Raw genomic sequence first — 18,344 nt, 5'->3', positions numbered from 1 at the left:
TAATTAAATAGAGCTTTAATAAATGCAAGATTAACTTGTAATCTTACATCGGTTGGTACAAACACAGCCTGATTTTTCAACTGATCGGCAAATTCTTGTCCTTTCGAATTAGGAAGATCTACAATTGTAACTTTTGCACCTTCTCTGACAAATCTTTGTACAGTTCCGCGACCGAGACCAGAGGCTCCACCGGTTATTAATGCTACCGTATTCTGAAATGTTTTTTAATTTGATACATTTGTTCAATTACCTTATTAGAAACTATTACATTCTAATATATAATTATAGAATCTAATCTATATGTCTATTTGTTACAGCTGTTGTATACTTTGTATAATCTTTGGTGCAACAAACTTGGTGCTAAAACAAATATTTTACGATAATACGTTTTATACAATTATGTGTCTTTATTAAAATATGTACATAAATGTGCAGAAAAATATACTTTAAAATAAAAATAATGTCTAATGCTCTGTGTTCTGATTGTTCTCATTTTAAACGCACATCATATAATTTGAAGTTAACTATAATAATCTTAATTGCTATCAATTGTTAACAATAATTCCCAAAATAATTACCTTAAGCATTGTAGACGTTTAAGCCAAATTAATATAAATTCTAAATGAACTACACTCAGATACGAATAAAAAGGGACAGAGAGAGAGAGAGTAAATTGATTAGACTCAAAATACTAATGAACCGAATAATTGTAAGATATGAACATTGACTCGTACGTCGTGTTTGCGTAGTAGTACGGTTTACAATTTCTCATAACCCCACAACAGATGCGTGGCCTATAATAAAAAGAAATAATCTGTATAGATCAATTAAACTTAACGTACAGGAAAAAGAAAATGTATGCTACATAATATCAAGAAGAGAACAAAGTAATTATTTTTCTTAAATCTTTGAAGAGAATTTAAAAAGAAAAATGAAAAGTTTAATTTAAAAAATCATGATTGAAAGAACATAATCCGGTGTTCATTATTAAGTGTTTTCTTTTCAAATATATTAGCTTTTTTCTCTACTTGATAAATATAACATTGTTTAACGATAACAAATATATTTTTGAATAAAAAAAAAAAAAAAAAAAAAGAAGAACGAAAAAACGATTAACACATCATAGAAATTTTTATATGGACACAATTAGATTTGAAAATAAATGATCAAATAAATAGCAACAAATTCAAAATGTTTACATAAGTTGTAAATCGCAAAAGGAAACTTACCACGTTAGTGATGAAGTTTTAATTAACCAATCAGTAAGAGCGATGGATTAAAGCCTATTCCATCTACTAATAACAGTACTTATATCTTTTTCGTATCGATGTAAAGTGCATTTCGTAATACTCCGAACAACTTTGCAACAAAGAGTGTAATTATGAATCGTACGTGGCGCACCCTAGCGTCGAAAGGAGGCAAAATAATAGCGCCATTTTGTTCAGTACCCGTTGGACGCGTATGTGTCGCGCTTCGTCGTCGCGTAGATTTACATGGCGCGTGTCTTTAATGACTGTCAACAGAAATAATAATAATTTTTGCTATTCGGTCACAGTTGCGATACGGTCGTGAGTGGGTAGTGTTGTTTCAGAATGAAGGGGATATATTCGATAATAGGTGTGTTCTTTGTGTAGTATAGCAAAGGTGAGAAGAACTCGAGAAAATTTCAAGAGAGAGAAGGATAAAAGGAGAAGGACTACGAATGTCTGGACGATCCTAACAGAAAAAGAAATGGATCGCAAAAACGTCTATCATTGGGACGTTGAAAGAAAAGCGATCTTCAGAATGATTCACGAAAAATTATCATCTCGGGAAGAAGCACTCTTCGTGCAGGTAAAGAAAAAGGGATTGGGCATTAAACTCGTCGAATCGATAAAGCGTCCGTCACACGCACGGACACACTTGCGCGTGTAGCAGCGCGCGCGTACCCGCTTGCGCTCTCACTCCTTCGACGCGTTCCCCTTTCTTTTTTTTTTCTTTCTCCGTCTCTCTTTCTCTCCCTCTCTGTTTTTTTTTCTTTTTTTGTCCTCCCACGAGACCGCTGATTCGTCCGTCGTAAGTCGCTCGGTAGCCGGAAGGGGTCGATGCCATGCGATGCCTATGTTTTTTATTCCTCGAATACGACATGGCCAGGTTACGTATTGAACGTGCTATGACGCTTTTTATTTTCCATGCGTTTACACTATCTTTTAATTTAGCCCAAATTTCATCTCTTTTTTTCTTTTTTTCTTCCTGTTTAACACCATCGTCCATTTTCTTTCCTTTCCTTTTATTAGTATTAATATTATTATTATCACTATTATTATTATTATTATTATTATTACTATTATTATTATTATTATTATTATTATTATTATTGTTATTATTATTGTTGTTATTATTATTATTATTATTATTATTATTATTATTATTATTATTATTATTATTATTATTATTATTATAATCACTGTTCTTTCTATTTTCCTATTCATTTGATTTAAATTCATTTTTATAATCAACGTTTTTCAACTTGTTTACAAATATTATTATGAATGACAATAAAAAGATATGCACTTTTAAATTAATTCAGTCAATTGTTCATAGTTTGTTATTGTTAGTTTCACAGTCGATTAGATCGGTATCTCATAGATCGAAATTCAAGGCTGATGTTGAAATGGCCGCGACGTTACAAAGAAAGGAAAAGTTTAAAACTCGAAAATTTTATGAAGATTTTTAACGATTAACATTATTTTTTTTTTAACGGCTATCCTATTTTATTGTAACTAAAGTCAAATCGTTAAGTAATAAGATGACCACGATGTTATATATCATAGTAATAATAAGTTCTTGGGGTTGGATTCGATGATGTTGAATATTACGAAGTAGGCTTCGCATTGCGATCACCGGCTTTATCGAGTGATTTCAATGCACGGATGTAGAACAGAATTATGATACATTGCATTCTTGGATAGGAATATGTTTCGTTCTTCGTGATAACAGCCGACTATTTATTAAAGAAATATTACGATTACGAACAATGTACAAGTCCAAAGTATTTATGAATTATATCATATTAGATAAATTATAGATGCATATGTATAAAATAATGTAAATATTATAATCATTGAAAGTTACAATGCATAATAAATAATATATATTAAAAGGAAAAAATGTTAAGAAACCTCTGTTATACATTTTCATTCTTTAAAATGTATTTGATTAATATGAATAACCATTTGAATTTTGACAGTGTATTATCTTATTATAGCTTTTTTTTTTTTGTTTATCATTCCTCTATTCCTTTTCAGGATTAGAATATCAATTCGCAGACAATAATGCGTACTCCTGCTGAAGCCGAAAAGATATCCCAACCTGAGATGTTTAATCTTGAGTCTCAGGAACCAGTCACTTCATCCGAAGTGAGCCAAGTCATCTTATCCACTTCTCATCCAGAGGCACACATATTTACGAATAGGTGTGAAAAATACATTACACTTTAATGTTAATATAAGATGAGGAAAATAATTTGATAAAGAGTAGCTTGTTATTTCTAATTTGTAATAATTAATTAAGTTTACATATAAATTTCTTTCTCTTTTCTATGATCTTATTTATATTTTATCTATATATGATATCGTTTAATATTATTTTCAAAATTATTATAAGTATACAAATTGATATGCCTGATGAAATGTATATATATATATATATATTTATATATATATATCTACATTGTGTCAGATGAAATTTGTTTTTGAAAATTTTTGCGTTTAAACCGAATGAAGAGTCACATGTTTTGTTGTAAATCAAACTTTATTGAGTGAGAGAGAGAGAGAGAGAGAGAGAGAGAGAGAGAGAGAGAGAGAGAGAGAGAGAATGAACGTTAGCCCTCTGTCGGCAGATTGTATCAGTTTATCTCGCGCTTCGGTATGTTTGTGTGTATGGCGTTTATCTTGTATTACTTTGTACATATTTTCTCGGCCCGAATCTACTTCCTTTTGTCAAGTGCGTGAAGAAATAGATCGTAAGGTGTTGTTTTTATCCGGCGTACGAAACGTTGGCCTTTTGATGCATGTATTACGAATAGCACAATGGTTCTCGCGCGGTTTTTTTCCAAGAAAGTGCAAGTACAGCCTGATGTAGTCGTCGCCGTCGATATACCAAAGAACGTTGATACAAAGAGGTGAGCTCGAAAATAAATTTAATAGGGTTGGACGAGCTCTTAGTAAATAATTTCTCTTTGATACGCGATTAAAAATGAAACGATAGAATTGTAATGATATATTTTACAAATCGACGATCGTCGAACAAAATGAACGTCATCGACGTTTCACGAATAACCTACACATACAAAATAGTAGATCGATCAGATAAGGACGGTACAAAATCTACCGTATCGTTTGATCTGTCAAGAAAGTTCGATGTTTTTTTTATCTTTTTCGATTCTCTTATCTAAATGAAATTATCCTTATAACGTGATTAAAATGTCTCTTGTCATTATACAACGACGATTCATTTATAATGCAGCATTATTAATGACTGTTATTCGTTGTATTGCAAGAGTCGTCTCGTGCGCGAGTACACAGCTCGTGCACGCGATGCGTACGACGTCACGAAACGTGACGTGCATACGTGAGCATGTATGGAGCGGTAGGTAGAATCTGAAGTCTTTTAGAATTCTATGAACTATGCTAGTGGGTAGAAATTCTTTTTAATCGAAAGGAAACAATAACATTCTTTGTCACATGCGTTTGAAATAATATGATATGGTATATATTTGACAAAATAACTAGAAATAATTTATGATTATGCTTTAGCATGCTATGCATTCAGGAAGAGTTAGGTCAACTAAGTGGAATCGCAGGAGGACCAATTATTAATGATACGCAAGTTCAAATACACAATAGCAATCAAACGAATTCGGACAGCAACAGTAATTGTAGCGAGTTTGCAACCAAATGTACCTCAGGATCTGTTAGTTTAGACGCTCAAAGATCGAGCTGGGTCGAAGGAATATTAGGATGTATGCGACCTGTATGGACTATGCTATCAAAGGCTGCTGTCAATGAAAAGATTAAAGGACATCAAAGTGAGCATCATTTTTATGTCTCTGTTATGCGTGCGAAATATCATAACTTATGATGACTAGCATTGCATATGAATGGACATATTATATAGTAATGTATACAAATGCATATAATACAAATAATATAAATTATATATTTTATTATAGCTGATGATTGGGAAATACCATTTGAATCTATTAGCGAACTTAAATGGTTGGGTTCTGGAGCTCAGGGAGCAGTTTTTAGCGGTAAATTGAACAAAGAGGTAGTAGCTGTTAAAAAAGTAAGAGAACCACGAGAGACTGATATACGGCATTTACGAAAATTAAATCATCCGAATATAGTACAATTTAAGTAAGCTGATTGATTAAAAATATATATATATATATATATTTGTTATATCTTAAAACTTTTTATATATAAAAGTTTTTATAGAAATATTTGAAATAAGATTCTCTTATATCTATTCTAATGCGTCGTAATATTTTTAGGGGAGTGTGTACACAAGCACCATGCTATTGTATAATTATGGAGTTTTGCCCATATGGACCTTTATATGATTTATTAAGAGCTGGAGAGCCAGTCCCACCTACCAGATTGGTATCTTGGTCGAAACAAATTGCAGCAGGGATGGCTTATCTTCATTCACATAAAATTATACATAGAGATCTCAAAAGTCCAAAGTAAGCGTTTCGTATTAAATTCTATTTATAATGTTCCTTCATATCAATATATTTTTATAATACTATTTTGTGTTACAAAGTGTTCTAATAGGTCAAGGTGAGGTCGTGAAAATCAGTGATTTTGGTACTAGCAGAGAATGGAATGAGATTAGTACCAGAATGAGTTTTGCTGGAACTGTTGCATGGATGGCTCCAGAAATAATTAGAAATGAACCTTGTTCTGAAAAAGTTGATATATGGTCTTACGGCGTCGTACTTTGGGAATTATTAAGCGGAGAAATACCTTACAAAGATGTTGATTCTTCTGCTATTATTTGGGGCGTAGGAAACAATTCTCTTCATTTGCCCATTCCAGCGAGTTGCCCGGAAGGATACAGATTACTTGTGAAACAGTGTTGGTCAGCTAAACCTCGTAACAGACCTTCCTTTAAACATATTGAAATTCATCTTGGAATTGCAGCTGTGGAAGTACTCTGTACAAAATCTGATGAATATTTTAAATCTCAAGTAAGATTAACTTTATAATCAATATTTATAGATTCAATTTCAATCAAATTAAATCAAATAAAATGACCATTTTAATTGCAGCAATCTTGGAAAAAAGAAATAAGAGTTCATATGAAACAGATGCAATCAAATAGCTCTAGTAGTCCTCGATTCGAGGCCGATTTAATTAGACGAAGGGAAGATGAATTAAGGCACGCTCAGGATATAAGAGAACATTATGAACGTAAACTTGAACGTACTAATAATCTTTATTTGGAATTAAGCGCTGTATTATTGCAACTGGAACAGCGTGAACGAGACGTGATAAAGTAAGATATATTTATTGACAATTTTTACATTGAGAAACAATTCACGTTAAACCATTCAAACATTTTTCTTTTCCTTTATGTCATATTTGTAGAAGAGAACAACAATCGGGATATAAGCAATGTAAAAAACGTCTTGTACATCCACTTTTGAAAGCACAGGAAAGATTATATCGCAGAAGAAATCCCACAATACAGTTCTCAACCTCTTCAACTCCTACTACACCGTCGTCTCCTGTTGATTATCCATTAAGCCCTGCTAAAGCTACCACTTTTACACAGTTGAACGAAGCGAATCAACCAGAAACTGTATTAGCATCGAATAATAATAATTTTAAGCAATGGAAATATAGACATCGAAGAGTTGGATCTGGTTGTGGTGCAAGCTGTAGTCCAAGATCGAGTCCTCATCGTGAGAGAAAGGTAGACACAATTTTATGAGGTGGGAGGGGGGGAGAGTATTATTTATATACTTAATATTTACGTACTTATAATGCATTCATAAGTGTCTTATTAATTTGAAGTAATTCTGTTATATTAAAAAAAAAAAAAAAAAAAAAAAAAATATGTAGAGTACCTCATAATATAGGAATAGTGAAGGCGTACCATTTATTCCAGAGCAACGAAATAATGGCGAGACTGGTTGACAATCAGACTCAAACAGACTTAATGGATATAAGTGGAAACGTTGTGAATTCCATTAAAAATTCAATGAATTCTTCAGTGACAGAAAAATCTTTAATAGATGGTATCGATAAACAGTCTATGGCCGAACAATCTATAGAATATTTCAATGGGAATCCAATTTTGTCTGAAACTCATTGTAAAATGCAGTCTAGTTCTTGTTCTAGTCCAGACCATGAGCATGAAAATAATACGAATGGAAATGAACGATTAGCAGACTGCAGTGACGATGATAATCTTGAGACTCTCGGTAGAAAAGTGACGGAAATTATAAATGCTAATCGTCTTATTTCACCTATGGATAATGGAAATTGTGATGAAGTAATAAAATCACATAGGTATTAACAACTTTTAATCTTAGATATTATCTGTGATTTTATTATGTTATTTCATAAACAGAAGTCAATAAAATAAATGTTTTGTTTTGTAGCAGGGCTAAAGATGAGCCTACGAAACTGCCAGCGAACTATTGTTCCGTCGCGAGTACATTAAATATATCACAAGAACAGTCTGAGAATAGAGTAAGGTCTTGTTCGGAATTTGTAAATACTCTATGCGATCGTGAAGAGGATGATGCTTGCGAGGAAAGTTGGTCTGATGAAGAAGGAGAAGACCCAAATTATACTTATAGTTATACTCTTAGACGTAGAAGGTACGTTCATTTTTAAAATAAATTATATCCAAATGGGAAAGTCCGTGTGATCTCGAAGTCAATAAAAATATCTATCTACATTTTCAGTATTGCAAGAAGGCCAATTGGTCCAGGTTGTAGATTAAGAAGATTTAAACAAGCAACCGTTAGAATAGAAGGAGTATTGGCCTCTGACGAGGAGAATACTTCAGAATATTCACATCCTCCGTCCAGTCAATCCTCTACATTAGAAAGTAATCCTGACGTTCAAAGGGTCCTTCGCAATATTCATCATTCACAAAAGGTAAATTTAAAGATATATATATATAAACGACTATATTTTACATGGACAATTGAAAATTATAAATTTAAGTCATTTTACATTTAATGTATTCATATCGTTTAACAATTATTTAGAGAAAAGGAATACATGATGGATCGGATTCTTCAAGTCAATCGGAAACGGATGAAGTCAGTGAGATTACTATTGCATCTCAACCAAACAATGCTAACATAATAAGGTTGAAAAGTAATATATAGAGTTCGTATTAGTATCATTTTTACATCTCATTTAAGAATGATTTCCAATATATAATGTCACCTGCAATATTGGTCATTTAAGTAATCATATTTCATCTATTCTTATTTTTTTACAGCTTATATTACGTATTCCAGATGCTTGTCTATTTCAGGGTATATATTTCTTAGATTGTATCGGCCATGCATAATTTCTAAGTAAAACAAAATCTATATAATTTCATATATATCTATAGATTATACAAATAAGATCGTAATAAATAGAAATAACAAATATGCATACAAATATATAAAATAATATCAGGACAGGAATTTGAATTTTTATTAAGTTTTACCATGTTTGTTAAATTTTACAATTTTGAAAAAAATCAATACATTTATTCAATTCGTTCAATTCTTTTTCTACAATCGATAATTCAAATCATCAAAGCTATGAGGATGTATTTATTTAGCAATTGAATATTGAGACATCTTTTTTATATCATAGATATAGATCATATATAGAAATTTATGTATTTAGTGCATCAGGTTGAACGCATTAACAATGTATACATTATGATTTACTATTGATGATTTACTATCAGTAAATCATCAATTCGTCAATTCATCTTGTTCCATACAAGATCATTTCATTTCTTTATGATTATTTCCTTTATTTATAGTTCCTTTGTGTTGTATAACGTAAAATTGTACCTTTGTAAACGACGTGGAAATAATTTTTTGACATAAGTTCAACTGATATAAAGATACAATTATAAAAGTAGCTTTTCTTCTAGTATACCAAATAAACATTGTCTTTGGTAAGTCATAATCAGTAATGGTACAATGCGATAAGACTTTGGATTATATATCCTGTACAAATATCTGAGTGCATTAACAAATTGATCATTCCAGTAATTTGTATGATGGGTTTAACAAATTTATTTTGTATAAACTATTTAGAACAATATCACAATTTCATTATGAATAGCATGCGAAAGTAGATTAAATAATAGTATGTTGCAAATGTTTTGCATAGGAGCAGAGGTTTCACATTAAAACGGATAATGAAAGTATTTTTCACGAATAACGAAGAGAAAAACAAATGTTAACGATAATTAGATAATTAACGTGACACGAGTACTGATGGCCATTTGTATAAAGCGCGTCAATTTATATAAATTCGAAAAGATAGTTGCTATATATATATATATATATAGAGATATATGAAATATAGTCTTTCAAAATAATTCCTGAAACATAATATGGCATCTAATAGAATTTTGATTATTCGAAATATTACATTTAAGTGTATAAACAAATTGAAAAGAACTTATAATAAAGTATTATTATTAATTTAATTAAAATATTCGTATATTTTCAATTTTTTTAAAATAATGATTGAAAAAATGATTTCCTTTATAAATGCAATAACATGATAAAGTTGAGTATTGTCATTGAATTTGATTATCCGAAAAAATGCTTCATTTAAAAGAAATCAATCCCGTAGTAGTTTCGGATAATCGAAGTTCTAGGTATATGTTCTTACATGATTCTAAATTTAAAGAAACACCAATATAAAATGGAAAAAAAAGAGATAAATATAAAAAGAGAGAATAAATAAGAGCTGATAAAAGCAATATATATGTACAATTGTCATTAGAGATATAACGCGCGGGTGACATATTCAATATTAGATATATATATATACGCACACAAATACACACACACACACATACACACACACACATTGTACTTAATTGTTTATACTCATTCTGTTTCCCAAAGCAGATAATTCATGCATTTTTCCTAATTTTTAGTCATTAGATCATCGTTAGAACGAAATAATGATTCTTATATATATATATATATATATGTATATATAATATATATATGTATATATATATAAAATATTGAAATCCGTCATTTTAGTCTAGCTTACCATTTAAATAAATCATTTTATATAGAAAAATATAAAAGTCATAAAATCTGAGTTCAGAAACAAATTTTGATGATAGCGTTTAATTGTATTCTGACGATATACTCATTCTGTCAAATTACAAGCAATGAAATTATTACGCAGCTCTCTTATACGCGTCTGACTGTAAAATATAGTTTACTCTATATTTTACAACGTAATATTTCGCATCCATCTATTGTACCTGCTTTGAAACTCAGATTGCCTTAATGACAATTATTATATGTCTGTAAATATGGACAATACAATGTAGATTTAAAAGAATAGTACTTTAAAATAATAGGCAATGTATTGATGTGCTCAATTGATTAAGATGATTTATAAAGTGTGTAGAGGTATACTTTGTATAAGAATTATATATGTTGTATTCAACATATTTATGCTGATACCTACACACATGTGAGTGTGTACATTATCCCTTTCCATGCATTGGCAGCTAATTTGATTAAGTCTATTATTCTTTGATAATAGAAAAATGCTACACAAAAATTAATGTTATGTATAATAAAGTTCATTAATACGGCCTAACATGCGTGACTTTGTGATTTAATTACTATTTTATTAAACTAACATTAATTTAAACATTTTTAAGTATATCATTATATGGTACATATACATTATACGTATTAACTTAGAATATTATATATCCAATATGACTATAAGAATATTGCAAAAAGTACCTGAGAAACGAAAGGATTTTTTTTTTATATCTATATAAAAAATACAACGGTAGTTTGTATTTTGCAATTAACAATTCTCCTAAACATTTATAGAATCATCGTCATTGTCTCGCTCTTTCTATTTAGGGAAATTTTTAATATTTTTATCTGTTGATATGAAAAAAAGAAAAAGAAGATAAAGAAAAAAAAAAAAAGAAAAAAAAATAGAGAAAACGATAATTATCGAACAATGCATCATTATATTTTATTCTAAATAACACATTTTTTATATTCATAATATCCATTCTCTTTACGAATCTTTTTTATAACATTTAACAACGATACATGTATACTTTTGAAACATTTAAAATATAATTTGTATAATTTTGAGACATTAAAATATAGTTTGAAATTGTTAACTAAAATTGATAATTAATACGTTGATGTATAGTATATTATTTTTAAGAAGTCATACGCAGTATAAATTAAGTAAATAAGTAAATGTAATAAGCTTAAAAGATTTAATTGTTTTTGATCGCATATAACTCTACATAACTTACAACACATCTTTCTTTAAGAAAATTCGAGATAATTCGAGATGTATGTACATTATAGTTCAAATATGAACTTGGTAAATAGGTACATGCATGAGACTTTTTGTTATCTTTACAATATTTATAATGCTATACTCTTATAAAGAGAAACAAAAATTTAAAGAGAACAAAAATATCCATAAAAAGTGATATTTAGATCATAAATAAATAATTACAATTGATTTAAAAGTCTTTAGTCATATAAATGAAAAGATCCATTAAATATGTTCTTATTTGCAGAACATTTTCGAACATGATTCGAACTGATTAATTAATTTATCAATAATGATTTACCAATAAAAGGAATTATGAAGAAATTCTGCCGTAGATTTGTATAACGACGAAGCACTTTGTCTTAAGCCACTAAATAAAGATACGACTCCTTCTTTTCCATCTTCTTGCTCTTCTTCTTCCGGTAAGTATTCTGGCATATTTTCAATGTCATCTGTATCTTCTTTATGGGTCTATGAGACATAGAATTTTCATTGATTTTTTCAATATTTTTACATAAGTGTCAAATGGAAATTTAATAAAAAGCAAATTACCAGTCTAACTAGAAATTCTTGATTGAATTTATTTTTTGTAACTAGCCATGCCTCCATGTTGTCTAAATTTTCTTGTATAGCTTCAGCAATTTGTTTAGCGGTAACATTATTCAATGTACGCATAGTAACACGTTGATGTTCAACATCTATCACAAGAGATATCAATCCCTCAATTTTGATCAATGTTGATTCCAATTCAGATCTAGTCTCCTATTTTTAATATTAAACATAAAGCTCATTAATTAAGATAGCTTTTATTAAAGAAAAAACAAACTTACCGGTAATAAACCTTGAACATGTAATACAATTACATGGGTTTTTAATTTCTTTCTTTCGATGATTCTGCATCTACTGCGTAAATTATATATGGGTGGTTTCATACGTTCTATGTTATCTTTTAGATGTTGCGCCCTTTTAGATATTTCTGGTTCGCTCAATATAAATCTGTTTACAACAGCATCTAAGGCTTCCCTTATTCCAAAAGTAGAGGTTATGTGTAAATAATTATCAGCATTTTTAATAAACAATTCCAAAATATCTAATGAGAGATTAATAATATCTAAATAAGGTACTTCAAGAATATATGCTATGTAGGACAACACCGTTTTATCCTGTAATAACAAAAATACGTGATAACATTGTATTTATGTATTGAACTGAAAAAAAAAATATATTTTTTACCTTTAAGATTGTGTCATGGTTAGAAAAATCATCTGCTAATTTCTTATATGTTTCTAATGTTGCTCTTATTTCCTTAGGATTATCATATTCTTCCGTTTCCATTTTGTACACGTAACGTAAACGGGAATTATTTTGGAAACCCGTGCACCGCAGCAATGAAACTTAATGATTGAGAACATTCAATCTTCTGAAATGATCAGATATATACGTATATATACATACATATATCTTTTTTTTTTATTTTCATTGATAAACCAATATTACAGTATGTACCATATTTCACAATATAAACAACAACTTACACTATTTGTCACGAGAAAAGTTAAGTAAATTAAACATAATGTAACTCATAAAAATACAGTAGGAACAAAACGTCCTTTTTTTCTTTTTAAGAACTAACAATTATTTGAGTATATATAAAAATAAATTAATTAAATCGACATTAAAGGGTATCACAGAAGGAAGTTGAACGTGCACGTTGCAAACAAAGAGAGCTGGTAGAATGAGTAGTTACTATTTACTTGGCAGAAAACACGAGTTGACTCCTAGCGCCAAACATGCTTTTCCATTTGATTTCTATAACTACATATACGAGTCAATCGTTCATATAGCTCAGAAAATTTCTAATGATAATGAAAAAAAAGAAAGTTTAGAATCAGTTTTATAGCGATAATAAAAGACAATAAATAATTATATGAATAAAATTGACGTTCATGTAAAAATAATTATAGAAGTATTAAAGAATAGGCCAAAAAAATTATAAGATGAGAAATGAAAAGAAAAATGATGAAAATTTAAGCAAATTGAAATAAAAATATCGGATTCTATCTATTTTTGTATCAAGTAGTATAATATGGCGTCTAAATCGAACATATAAATTTCTGTTATATTTTTCACTTATTATATCAGAAAGAAAAAGAACATTGAAATTGTAAAATGTTTACTATACTGATTCAAGATTTTATCATTAATACCGTTTTAATCATTTTTTAATTATTCAAATTTATGCAGATCCCTAATAAAGATTCCTAGTAGTGACGACAGACGGCGCCATAGTTGCATAATTGGCGCGATTTTTTCCCAGTGGCTTTCCTTTATCCGCGCCATATGTGAAAGCCGTATATTTTCTCGCAAAACTATATGTTTCTTGTAATAATTTATAAGTTGTTGACGATCAATGTGTGTGTTTGTATTTTCTTCATTGAAACTGCTAGACAACGTGTGGAGCCCTCGTTAATTATCCATTAAATAAGAATACGTCTGTTTTTATTCATGTGGATAAGGAATATACATATATATGCGCACTCGCAACACACACACACGTATGTATGTACAATAATAAATTTTTATTCGATGTATGTATAACATAACACATATATATATATATGTATATATATTTCTTTTTATAGAAATTTTCGAATTTTTATACAAGGAGATAATTTGTTATGTTGAAAAAAGATAATCCTCAACAAAATTTGTATAATTTTATGACTACAATTTATAAATTATTTCATAAAATGGAATTTAGGTTACATTTTGTCAAATTTTTATTTTGACAAAATAAAGAATAAATCCTCTAATTTTTCTACAAGAGTAAATAATATATTTTGTTTTAAAAAGATTTTTCAAAATTTAATTTCATGATTATAATTTGTATGTTATTTCATAAAATAAATGTGTAAGTTATATCTTATGAAATTTTCCTTTTAAATATGGCATAGCATGTAAATGTATATCTATTTTTTTTATATAAATTTTCTAATTTACATACAAGCAAATGATTTGTTTTATATCAAAAATATATCTCAAGAAGTTGATCTAATTTTACTATTTTACAATTTTGAAATAATTTAAAAAAATAAATTTTTAGGTTATACATACATACATACGCATATGTATATGGGGTAATCCCAAGTATATTAGGATTCAATATTTGATCGGATAAGATATTTTATGATATAAATAATAAATAAGGAAAAAGTGGATTTTTTAAAAGACAACGTTTCATAAAGTCATAAAACTTTTATGAAGAGAAGAAGGCCATCCGCATGCGGTGCGTCGCATTGCGTTTAGATTTTTGGATGAAATTGTACGAGTTGCCAGTACTAGATGGGTCGGTACTCCATGGTAGGAGCTCTTCTTTGGGTGGGCGTTGCTGGGTCGATACAGGGTGGATATCGTCGTCAGTCGCAAGGAACGCATCACAGGGTCGGACGAATATTCTCTTTGCCGAATGTTATTTATATATTTTATTTATTTTTCCAACTTTCATTTCAAAGTAGACAAAAATATGACTACAATGTTATATATAAAAATGATATATATATATGTATATATGAATCGTATCTATTGGTTTGCGGCCATTAAATAATATGTAAGAATTTTTAATAAAAAATACTAATATTGTTTATTTATAAAATGATGAAAATTCCAATATTATTTATCAGCCACAATCCACTACTATAGCATTATATATATAAACAATATTTTATATTGGATTGGGCCTTATACATTATGTTTAAATTTTGAGCAACAAAAAAAAATACTAAAGAAAAAGAAAATTAAAATGTAAAAAGAAAATTTCAACATTATTTATTGGCTAATTTAATGCATATGTCATCAATAAAATAATTTGCAAAAATCTTTCTAATCAAATATACATCTTATTTGGACTATTGGAATAAAAAAAAAAGTAATTTGTAATCTTAAGGAACAATCTGAATTGTTAGATGAGACACGCGAATCAATGAGCTCTGATATTTTTTCTATCATAACTCGACACTATCATTGATCGGGTCCTCATTGTAATTTAACTATCTTTCTTAATCACTCTTCGAGTAGATTCTCGAGGATTCGTACTATTCATGAAGTTTCACTAACGAATCTCTGACGTTGATAAAAAATGTCTGCTTTTAACAGAATGAGAGAGATGAGTTAGAATGAAACACTTATTACTTTGTTATCAGTGATTGTTATTAAGACGGATTATTTACTAAACAAACAAACAAATGATCCAAAAAAAAACTTGATACTTTGATGAAATTTGTCAATCCATTTTGTACGAAGAATTTAAAAAATGATAAAACTATTAGCCATTCATTTTTAAAATATTCTATATTCTATATAATTAAATGAGCGACGGAAATTTATCGGATGCATAAAACGAAGCATTACAAGTTTTTTTTTTTTATATCGCAAACACGGAATTTTTGTTCCAAATATTTTTTTATTAACCTCCAATTTTATGATTATTATATCTTTTTTATGAATATTTTTGAAGAACATACCTGTGTGCCTGGACTCATTGAGAAGTCAACACGATGCCCTCGGTAAATTTCCAGGTACGATGAATTTCTGCACGGATGCTGCAGTGTGCACACATCAAGAGACGAACTGTAAATAGGCATACGCTCTGATGAACAAAGCTCGCGAATATCGGAATCGTCTATACACACAACAACAGATAGGTTTATTCAGAGTAAGCAGAATTTCTGTAGAAACTTTAAAAGATATTTATGTGTGTCCTTGGTGTATGTACATATAGGTATAGTTAATCGAAAAAATTAAAAACAAAGAGAAAGAGAGGAAAATAAGAAATGGGAAAAAAAAAATCATTACCAAAACATTTTGCAAAATTATATTGATCTATCTTTCATCTCGAATTCAATGTTACGTTTGAAATATTCAATTTTTATCTCCATTATTTTCTATTTTTCTTTCATTCTTGTCTCTTTCTCTTCTTCGTTCATCCATCTATTTTTGATCGTAAATAGAGTCATATATTCGGCCGTAGACATCGAGTCACGTTTTCTCTCAAAGATTTATGTCGATAGAAGATCCGAGGTGAACGAGCTTACCATAAAAAAAAAAAAAAAAAAAAAAAAAAAACAAAGTAAATAAATGTAATAAAATTTTATCACCTCTTTTTCTGCGTCATGTTCTTTAGAAAAAAAAAACCGTTTTAATACTAATTCATTATTTTTATACATTTATATGAATGGGAAGCTACACACATTTATACGATAGATGCAATTTCACGACAGAGAAATACCGATTTCCATTTGTATTCTCTCGGTGTGCAATGTGAATTGAGAACTATATAATATATATGTAGACGCTGCATTAGTCTCGTTTAACCGTTGAACGCGTATCGGTTATATCGACGAAATATTTTATTATGACATCGATGGAACGTTGATCGGTCCTTTTATCAAGACGCAAAAAGAAAAACTTATGCGATTAATTCTCTGTCGTCGACAAATACAAGTACATATATGATATATTACGCGCGATATACTTTGCTATTGATTATTTATACGTGTGTACATATATCCGATCAGCAAGCAAATAAATGTACATGTAAATTATCATACACACACACACACACACATATATATATATATATATATATATATATTCGTATGTATATTCGTATTCTATTCTAATATAATATAATATTATAATATTCTCTAAAATGATAAATTCGGAACGTCCAACTTGCAGGTTGTGAAGTATACGACACTAGAGTATAGTACGCTAGTCGTATATTACGTAAGAACGTAGTAATATTGCGACTAGCCTTGAAAGAAATTCCAGGATACGATTTTGCAGGAAAAACCGTAGCAATGTAAGTAGCAGTATTCTCGATGAAGAACGGAACACGAATCCGTATTCTACGGTTGCCAATCAGCAAGATGCGCTGAACGAGAACAAGAAATAGCCGAGTGTTCTTTTCAAAAGGGAGAAACTTTCCAATGATGACCACCGAAGTGGAATATGGTAATACGAGAAGTAAGATCGGTACGAATGCGTTGAGAATTTTCTTCGAATCTAGCTACGTTATGTATTCGCACCAATATACACGACGCTTATGTACTTACTTATATGTGTATGTACGTGTAAGTCATATCAATTCTACTCTCGAAATGGTATTGTTTCGAGAGATATCTCGTTGTTGAAAATGTAACGTTCGATGCACCGTAAACCTATTAAGAGGAGCAATTAGTATCTCTTAATGATGTTTCGTTAGCCAAATAGATAGTAATTTATCTTGCCTTAATTGCTTATCCTCCCTGCTTATCTCTTTTTACACATTTTTATTTTATTTGATTTTAATTAACACCTAAACCACCCATCACGATGTTATTTTTTCAATGATATTTAACAAAGCTAATTTACATACTTTGACCTAAAGTTTATACCTTTAAGCTACGTGCCATTTTGTGCCACTACGATATATAAAACAATTCACGCAAACACGCAAGTATGATATTTATCGTACGGCGAACTTACATTATTATTCATCATTTTCTTAATATCGATGAAACACGCATCTCCATTGTGTATATAGTAAATATTTTTTTTTCCCTTTCTAACAATATCAATTAATATTCTAACATAATATTTTAATATTTTCATAAAAAATATAATAATATTTTAAATATATAATAATTATTTTTGCTCTCACAATAATTTTTTGAAAAAAGTTAATTTTCTTATTTCATCGATAAATAATTT

General features: G+C 29.4%; 3 protein-coding genes and 1 long non-coding RNA gene across 11 annotated transcripts in view; 2 read left to right on the top strand and 2 right to left on the bottom strand.

Annotated features, from left to right (window-relative positions):
• The window catches only part of LOC124954848 (3-hydroxyacyl-CoA dehydrogenase type-2-like), a 5,820-nt gene extending 3,975 nt beyond the window's left edge, over positions 1 to 1,845 (bottom strand). The window contains exons 1-3 of the mRNA XM_047508411.1: positions 1,230 to 1,845; positions 579 to 794; positions 48 to 212 (exon numbers count right to left, since the gene is read on the bottom strand). Coding sequence (XP_047364367.1) covers positions 48 to 212; positions 579 to 587 — 174 coding nt within the window. The 5' untranslated portion in view covers positions 588 to 794; positions 1,230 to 1,845. The remainder of the gene's footprint in view (positions 1 to 47; positions 213 to 578; positions 795 to 1,229) is intronic.
• LOC124954844 (mitogen-activated protein kinase kinase kinase 13) lies at positions 1,247 to 10,877 on the top strand. 5 transcript variants are annotated; one of them, XM_047508389.1, is made up of 13 exons: positions 1,247 to 1,833; positions 3,288 to 3,454; positions 4,797 to 5,068; positions 5,213 to 5,399; positions 5,537 to 5,728; positions 5,809 to 6,235; positions 6,317 to 6,543; positions 6,636 to 6,963; positions 7,159 to 7,562; positions 7,655 to 7,876; positions 7,964 to 8,159; positions 8,273 to 8,396; positions 8,512 to 10,877. In XM_047508389.1, the coding sequence occupies exons 2-12, from the start codon at positions 3,315 to 3,317 to the stop codon at positions 8,393 to 8,395; spliced, it is 2,718 nt and encodes a 905-aa protein (XP_047364345.1). In that variant the 5' UTR covers positions 1,247 to 1,833; positions 3,288 to 3,314; the 3' UTR covers position 8,396; positions 8,512 to 10,877. The 5 variants fall into 5 exon arrangements, with proteins under 5 accessions (XP_047364345.1, XP_047364346.1, XP_047364350.1 ...); XM_047508390.1 differs by having other exon boundaries at positions 7,658 to 7,876; positions 8,273 to 10,877; XM_047508394.1 differs by lacking the exon at positions 3,288 to 3,454 and having other exon boundaries at positions 8,273 to 10,877.
• Positions 9,562 to 16,212, bottom strand: LOC124954847 (armadillo repeat-containing protein 1-like). 4 transcript variants are annotated; one of them, XM_047508408.1, is made up of 5 exons: positions 16,115 to 16,212; positions 12,828 to 13,014; positions 12,425 to 12,757; positions 12,147 to 12,356; positions 9,562 to 12,065 (listed from the first exon to the last, which is right to left on the bottom strand). In XM_047508408.1, the coding sequence occupies exons 2-5, from the start codon at positions 12,927 to 12,929 to the stop codon at positions 11,892 to 11,894; spliced, it is 819 nt and encodes a 272-aa protein (XP_047364364.1). In that variant the 5' UTR covers positions 12,930 to 13,014; positions 16,115 to 16,212; the 3' UTR covers positions 9,562 to 11,891. The 4 variants fall into 4 exon arrangements, with proteins under 4 accessions (XP_047364364.1, XP_047364366.1, XP_047364365.1 ...); XM_047508410.1 differs by lacking the exon at positions 16,115 to 16,212 and adding an exon at positions 13,349 to 13,402; XM_047508409.1 differs by lacking the exon at positions 16,115 to 16,212 and adding an exon at positions 13,101 to 13,342.
• LOC124954852 overlaps positions 13,881 to 18,344 on the top strand; it is a 4,889-nt gene continuing 425 nt past the window's right edge. Inside the window, exons 1-3 of the long non-coding RNA XR_007102692.1 lie at positions 13,881 to 14,149; positions 16,108 to 16,305; positions 17,331 to 18,344. The exon at positions 17,331 to 18,344 is cut by the window's right edge and continues 425 nt beyond it. This is a non-coding gene — a long non-coding RNA (uncharacterized LOC124954852). The remainder of the gene's footprint in view (positions 14,150 to 16,107; positions 16,306 to 17,330) is intronic.

The sequence above is a fragment of the Vespa velutina genome, chromosome 16 (assembly GCF_912470025.1).
Source record: "Vespa velutina chromosome 16, iVesVel2.1, whole genome shotgun sequence".
NCBI classification, from domain to species: Eukaryota; Metazoa; Arthropoda; class Insecta; order Hymenoptera; family Vespidae; genus Vespa; species Vespa velutina.
The sequence above is the reverse complement of the archived record's forward strand: the minus strand, read 5'-3'. Positions and strand labels throughout refer to the sequence as shown.

Excerpts from the sequence above, each read along its gene's own strand:
- LOC124954844 (XM_047508389.1), top strand. The coding sequence starts at position 3,315 with ATGCGTACTCCTGCTGAAGCCGAAAAGATATCCCAACCTGAGATGTTT. Across the intron at positions 6,544-6,635 it reads CGTGAACGAGACGTGATAAA|AAGAGAACAACAATCGGGAT; the intron begins GTAAGATATATT and ends TCATATTTGTAG. Across the intron at positions 8,160-8,272 it reads ATATTCATCATTCACAAAAG|AGAAAAGGAATACATGATGG; the intron begins GTAAATTTAAAG and ends ACAATTATTTAG.
- LOC124954847 (XM_047508408.1), bottom strand. The coding sequence starts at position 12,929 with ATGGAAACGGAAGAATATGATAATCCTAAGGAAATAAGAGCAACATTA. Across the intron at positions 12,758-12,827 it reads ACCATGACACAATCTTAAAG|GATAAAACGGTGTTGTCCTA; the intron begins GTAAAAAATATA and ends TTGTTATTACAG. Across the intron at positions 12,357-12,424 it reads ATGTTCAAGGTTTATTACCG|GAGACTAGATCTGAATTGGA; the intron begins GTAAGTTTGTTT and ends TATTAAAAATAG.